Source organism: Condylura cristata, unplaced genomic scaffold (genome assembly GCF_000260355.1).
Source record: "Condylura cristata isolate star-nosed mole 26May11 unplaced genomic scaffold, ConCri1.0 scaffold00006, whole genome shotgun sequence".
In the NCBI taxonomy this organism is placed as follows: domain Eukaryota; kingdom Metazoa; phylum Chordata; class Mammalia; order Eulipotyphla; family Talpidae; genus Condylura; species Condylura cristata.
In genome coordinates, this window is record NW_004567107.1 from 32,609,821 (window position 1) to 32,617,273 (window position 7,453).

General features: G+C 46.2%; 1 protein-coding gene across 1 annotated transcript in view; it reads left to right on the forward strand.

The window, feature by feature from the left end:
- Positions 1 to 3,449: 3,449 nt before the first annotated feature.
- Positions 3,450 to 7,453, forward strand: part of GNA14 (guanine nucleotide binding protein (G protein), alpha 14) — a 148,338-nt gene continuing 144,334 nt past the window's right edge. Inside the window, exon 1 of the mRNA XM_004677555.2 lies at positions 3,450 to 3,573. Within this exon, the coding sequence (XP_004677612.1) occupies positions 3,450 to 3,573 (124 nt within the window). The remainder of the gene's footprint in view (positions 3,574 to 7,453) is intronic.

The window sequence follows — 7,453 nt, forward strand, 5'->3', positions numbered from 1 at the left end:
AGACTTGCTGCCTATCTCAGCCTGAAATATCTTTTTTGAATCCTGCAGCTGCCTGCTATGAGCTCAGTGGACATTCAGAGGAACCACAGACACATAATAAACTTGTGTAAGCCAGAATAGGGTTTTCACACTCATCTCCAGAGTGTGCTCTGATATTTAAGAGGAGTAAAGTGGAATTACAGTACTTTGGGAATAACCTAGATTAATAAATACTTTTACCAAGAGTAAAAGCTACCCCTTCCTGGAAAGATGATGCAGATGAATCAGGAACTTAAAATTATTTTCATCCCACCCCAAGATCTTAAAGATAAGGCAAAATGGAGACATTAAAAAAATAGAAGTATAAAAATAATTGACTTGTGAGATCCCAGTTTTTTCATTCTCATTAGCCATCACTGCTCAATAGCAATTTTAGATTTATGACTATTTTTTAATACTGTAAGTGTGAAAATTATCAAAAAAAGAAAGTTGGATTTTGTGCTGGGAGGTCCCTTTAGGTTTTTCTGTTTTACCCCAGCTAGCTAGATAACTTCATTCAAATTGATTCAAATAATGTTATATCAGAGAATTAAAGGAAGCTGAAAAGCTGAGACTCAGAGTAATTACCTTGTTTGTATGCTGCTTTAATCTTTTAAAAAGGTATGTGTGCATTTCCATAATAAAATTTGGATCCTCCTATGGATATTCTTGTATCTTAACTTTTTTTAGTCAATATAGGGTTTCCCCTATATCTTTGTTAATTATTTACCTGTTACTCATATGGTCACATAGTTAAGAGCTCATTGTATTAGTGTAGCTTAAATTTTTGGACTTACCCTCTATTGTTAGTCATTTAGGTCATTCTAAATTGTCATTATTATTAGAAATAAAACTTTTGTGCATAAATCATGGGTTGTTGGTTAAGGTGATGGATATATTTAAGGTTTCTGATACATACTGCCTAATTGAACACCCACCCAGGTTTTGCATATTTGCCATAAGAAATATGTTTGCTATTTTTTAAATCTTAGCAACACTGTTTTTTTTTTAAGATTTATTTATTTATGCATACAGAATTGGGGTACAGACCAAAGGTGCAGGGTGAGAGGAGTCACCAGAGACAAAGTGGGGAGTAGAACAGGCAGATGGAGGAAGTACACTGCTGAGGGGAGCAACGGGAGAGATAGGAGAGGTCTGCTATGCCCTGTGGGTCAGCTCCCTGGCTGGGGATTGAACTTGTGTTGAGGTGGCTGCTTAATGCTGTGCTTTAATCAGTTGTACCACCAGGAAGGGCCCCTAATCTTAACAATTTTGAAGAACAGGTTATTCCAGTTAACTTGGATTTCAAATTTACCCTCATTTTAATCATTAAAAAATACTGACAATTATCATTCAACCATTTGCTTGAGAAACCAATAAGTCTTATTCCCAAATTATAAATGAACCTGTAAGAATTAAGGGAAAGTGTGATTCAAAAATCAAAAAATCAAAATTGGCCAAAAATCAAATTTGAAATATCCAGGAGTTTTCCTGTAGGGGTCACTGTTACTATCAATATATGCCTGAGAGGAAACTAGAATCATGCATTGATGAATTTACACACTATTCACTTACATTGTAGTGTTGCTGATTTACAACTTTGTTTTAGAGGTATAGATCTCTCCTTTCATACCACACCTTGCAAATTTAGTTTTAAGGCCTACATTTCCTAAACTGTAAAATAAGTCACAGAACTTTGCTATCAGTTAGCATCATTATGCTAAGCTCTTAATATAATGACACATACCCCCCTCTCCACTCAATAGGCTCCTCAGTTTCAATTGATTAAATATATCCTCATATAAAAGGCACTTATGCTTGGTCTTAATAGAGGAAGCATTAGCTAATTGCCTAAGGCCATAAAGTGTTTACATGGCATATGCATTGGAGAAGGGAGGAAAAAAACCAAGGATTGATGTGGATGAGAGAATCCCCACCCCCACCTTTGGCTTTTTTGCTTTTCTGGTGAACTTCTTTACCCTCTGATTCAAACTCCACAAAGACAATATCAGATGTTGGAGGTGCATTCGATGCTGCCACTTGAGCACAAACGGTGCTTTTAAATTTTTATTAATGGCAGCTCAATCATGACCCGACATACCTGGAGCCTGGCCAACATGGCTGTGCAGACACACCTTTGCAAGGTGGTTGTCAGGCTCCAGGGCTGGGGCAGAGAAGATACTGCGGGTAACTAGTCAGTACTCTACAAAGCAGGAGTCTTCCCCGTCATAAAATGCAAAGTAGCCAGCTGTTTTCCATTTCTTTTGCCTGGGGTGATGTAGGAAGGCATAAGGAAGGCACTTCCCTTATTTATCCGAGCCCAACGGTAGTTGCTTTTTTGAACGCAGCGTCAGTGGGATCAGGCCCAGCCACATCTTGTAAGCAGGCTGACCAGGCTTTGACCAAGTCGCACTGGGCTGGATAGGCAAGGAAACTGAACTAGCCGATCTAGGAAGCCCCGGCGAGTCGGCGATAAGGCTGGGGTGCTACTCTCAACTCAGGTCAGAATAAACGGCTCCTCCTGCCTTCAGGAACTGCGAGTCCCGCGGCTGCGGGCGCTGGGCTGAGCTCCACTCCTCTCAGCTGGGAGGGGTTGAAACTGGGAGTTGGAAAACTCTCTCACCTGTCCGAACCCGGATCTGGGCAGAGAGCAGGGCCTGGCGGCCGGAGCGCGCTGGTTACAGCCGCCTGGGCAGGCGGTCCTCCCAGCGCCGAGACGCCAGTCCCGGGAGGCAATGCAGGGACAGTTCCCAGAGGCACCCGGCTCCAGGTCTTAGCACCCCTGCCCCCAGCTTGCTGCTAGCACATCTCCCCCGCCCCCCACCCCGAGCCATTATCTTGGCATACCCCGAAGACTAACTCGGGCAGACGCCAGCCCTGCAGGTTCTGACGCTCCGCCTCCTGCTACTTGGAGCCACTAAAGCCTGCAAACCTTTCCGCTCCCTTTAGTCTGCGGTCATAGCTGAGGTTCTCGTAACTTTCCAGACAAGGGCCACGCAGGCCCTTTGCCTCCTGCCATCAACGTACTTTCACCTCGCTTGGGAAAACTTTAAGTCCGGAGATCCCGCTTTCCTCCCGCCCCAACGCCCAACTTTTTACGCGCAGCCTGAGCCCCTCAGGCTGGGTGTCGGCTTCCTGTACCTAGGGACGCGCGCATCTTCCGGGGCCCCGCACCACTTTGACTCCGCTAGCCTGCCTGCCTGAGACCGGACAGGGGCGGGTGAGCGCGGATTCTGGGCGCGCTAGAGCGTTTCCAGCACTCGCCTTCGCCTCCAGCCGACCCACCAGGACTGATTGAGTCCCGCAGAGAACTCCAGTCGGACTCAGTCTTTCGTCTCCGAACCCCGTGCCCGTCGCAGATCGATCCGGCAAACTGCCGGTTTGGGCGCTTAGGGCTGCGTCGTCCGGTCGGGTCCCGTACAGAGCGCACCATGGCCGGCTGCTGCTGCTTGTCCGCCGAGCAGAAGGAATCACAGCGCATCAGCGCTGAGATCGAGCGGCAACTTCGCCGGGACAAGAAGGACGCGCGCCGAGAGCTTAAGTTGCTGCTGCTGGGTGAGTGACTGAGCTTCGCTCCCCGCCGCTCCCCTCGCCCGGGTCCGGCTGGGTCTGGGGCCGCACCGCTTCCTCCTCCTTTCCCAGGGGCTCGGGGATGCTGGTAACTTGGGGCCTTAGGCGCCTGTTTTTTACACCCCCAGCTGGGCATCCTCTTCCTCCGTCAAAACCAAGACTAAGAAGAACCTGGACGAGTCTATTTTTTCTCACCTGTTAAGCTTTACCTTTCTCCCTAAAACCTGTGTACCCCACCGTATGTGGCCTATGGCACCTAGGTATCAGTCCCATTTTAGAGAATTGAAAATGGAAGCCCGGAAAAAGGTGAATTTGTCCCCCGAGAAAAGACAAAGCAGATAAATTTGCCACCCCCCCTACCCCCCCCCCCGAGAAAAGGCAAAGCAGATGTCATTTCAGTTTTGGGGTCAAGGCCAAACCCTAGTCTATCTCCCAGAAGACTCCCGTGGGGAGGCCTTAATCTTTGCAACTGACCGATACTGCGGGGAGCTTGAGTCGCCTGAACTAGCTACATCTTCAATAGGCTTTTTTGAGTCTAGTAGGACCCACACTTTCAAAAACGAAGAAAACATTTAAGGTTTGCACACCTTACAGAGGTCAAGGGTTCCCCCTCTTCTGACTTCCTCTGTTTAATGCAAGTGCTGTTTAAGGAATCTTAACCTTTCTCTTTAGGATTTCGCTGATACATCTTTCTATTGCAGATGGCTTGCAAGTACTTCCAACTTTCTTTCATCCTTTACAGACAAGAACCCTCTTCTCTGATCCGATTATTCATCTTTAGTATGAGAATCACTCTCCCAGAAAGCTTCAAGAAATGTGATCTATCTAAACTAAAATAGAGAAGACTTTAGTCAGTATTGCCTTCAGACCCTTGCACGCATTCCCTGAATTTAGAGCCCAGAATCTGGCCACCCCAGCTTGTTTTCCTCCCACAAGACCACGCGGGAGGCTTTTGACCAAACCCCAAGCCTCCTTCAGGGCTATGCTGAACTGGAGGGCAGTCCCTATCTCAGAGGAGGGTCTAGAGGGCAGCTGTTCTGGGGTGTGGAAATTTCTTGGAAATGTCAGCTGGACAGCAGCAACCGTGCTCCAGAGGCCCCCTTGGGAAGAAGTGAACCTGGCTGTGGAGTGGGAGGGGTTCTGTTGATTGGCCAGGGTTGCCCTGTCCCTTCAGGATCTGGAATTCTAATTGTACCTGGCCTTCCAGGTTGTTATAAAGCTTGATTTGTCAAGGGAGGAGGATTCTGTTCCAGGGGTGAGCTTGATTAGCACTTTAAAGTAATTATGTGGGCCTCTTTTGTGATCCTGCCCCAGGCAGCACAAATAAAAGGGATGGGCCTGGCCTTAGTTGCACACTCCTTTCTTTTCAAGGATGGGCTGGGCCCTATCTCATTTAGAAATAGTTTGATTTGTGTCAGTGTATGAAGCACAGTGTGTGGAATCTACCACGAGCTTGATAAATGCTGGGCTGTGTACAAAAAATTAAGCTGAGCTGTATGGTACTGGTAATAAGCCTATTTGAAGTAAAATATTTGCTTTTAAATCAAAGTAGGAGAGAAACGTTTGTGAGTAAATGCTTTCCCTAGAAATCATATTTAATCCTGGTGACTAGAACACCTTCCTCATTTCTCCCAGGATCTGTCCCAACCCATGCCTGGCCTCCCAGATTTCTAGGCATCTTCTTCTGTGCCATTGTGACTTGCATAGCATCTCAGTGCTAGTCACTCAGAAACTGCTAGAAATAATTTCCAATCACCAAAAACTGTTCAGAAATCCAAGGGCAGACTTTTATTTGTTTATATTTTATTTATATACTTTCACATCGTTGTTCATTTTTGTGCAAGTTCGATTTCTCCCAAACTTGTAATCCCCATAAAATTACCACTACCAAGACACCTGTGCACCTGCACTACGGTCCCTTGTGCTCTCCCCTCCCCTGTTTTGATCTCTCACTCCTACTCCCTAGCTGAGTGTCTCTGGTCTATAGTTAGCCTGCTAGTTTTGTCTTTTTACTCCCTGTTCTCCTCCTCCAAGGATGGACTTTTTTTTTTTTTAAGATTTATTTGTGCATACAGAACTGGGGTACAGGCCAGAGGCTCAGGGGCGGTGAGAGGCTTCACCAGAGACAGAGTGGGGAGCAGAACAGGCAGATCGACGAAGTACATTGCTGAGGGGAGCAGTGGGCGGGTCAGGAGAGGTCTGCCGCGTCATGTGGTCACCTCCCGGGCAGGCGGAAATCGAACTCACGCAGAAGTGGCTTTAGCTTCTCAGTGCTGTGCTTTAACCCGCTGCGCCACCAGGGAGGGCCAAGGATGGACTTTTAAATCTCTGAATTCTCTCACCCTCTGTGCGAGTAGGGTACACTTCTATTTTTTTTCTCAAGAAAAAGGAGGAGGCAGTGACCCAGAGATACACTAATCATGGGGAGGGGATAAGCTATTTGGTTTGAAGTCATTAAGTTTGGATGAAAGTCACCTGCTGTGGAGACGCAGGGTGAGATGCCACAGGTGAAAACACTTTGCTAATGGGCACCCAGAATCCTGTGAGGCGAGGAGCAAGGAATGACCTAAAAAGCCAGACACTCTGGCGAGGAAGGAGGCCTTTGCAATGATGTGAGGATGTTTCCAAGTGCATTCTGTGGTGGAGTATCCTGTTCGTGGACAGTGTCCACAGGGAAGATGAAAGCTGTTGTTTGGTCAGGGTAAGTGGTCATACGATTTCAGAAAGACATCTTGCACTCAGAAGGTTGGGGGGGGGGGTTGTGGGGAGTAAAGGGCTGGTTGAATTTAGTGGAAATTCCTTATCGGTTTTTCAAATAAAAGGAGATAGAAAGGGGTTGTGATAAGAGCCCTCTTGGGTCCTATTCAGTGGTGAAGTAACAGCTAAGTGGAGAGAAATGTGATCTTTTATTGATTTTGGTATCAAGTGAGACTTGGGCAAGTGTTGTTTGTTAGCTGGGTTGAGTGCTACCAGCAACTCTTATGGCTTCATTTTGTATGCATCTAATGTTGGAACTTTCTGGAAGGAATGTTTACTGGGGAATTGATATTTAACTTACGTTAGTATGGGAAGGTTTTAATAATGTGTGTTGTTAGGCCAGACCTCAGGGTTTAAACTGGCTCTGCCCTGTCTCAGGAGTGGCTTACTTGCCCTCACCATATTCTGACCCTGAGTTCTTGGGGTCCACAACTATTCCTTTCTCTGTTTTGTGAGCATTTTTAATGACCAGTCAGGTGTCATTTTCCACTTCAGTTGCTCAAATGGAATCAGTTTTGTTTAAATAGCCCTGGTAATACTGTAACAGAAATGTTTTGCCTTGAGTTTGCTGTCTTGTGTTCTGACCTGGAATCTGATTTTAAAATCTTACTTCCTGCTTAACCAATGAATTAAAAATCTGAGTTCTAAGAAATTTTATTGTATTGAGTATAACAAAGTTCCATTTTTGAATACTTTTCCTGGGCTGGTAGTGCTTTAGAGGAGATGGTGCAGATAGTAATGGCTTCTTAGGAGAAAGTGACAGAATTTGCTGACTTTCTGAGGAGGAAAGGACTGACATGGGAGATATACTCCTGCTCCTTCCGCTTTCTATCAATCCAACTGATGTTTCCAAAGAGTCATTCATGTTGCTCAGTTCTATCTCCACATCCTAGAGATGCTTGTTCATAAGTAGCTTTTATGAGGAAGATAGTAAATGCTGGAGATAAAAAGTGGAGCTTCTGGGCCCTCCCTAGTGGTGCAGCGGGTTAAAGCACAGCACTGAGAATCTAAAGCCGCTTCCGCATGAGTTTGATCCCCGCCTGCCCCGGAGGTGACCACATGGCATGGCAGACCTCTCTTGACTGGCCCACTGCTCCCCTCAGCAGTG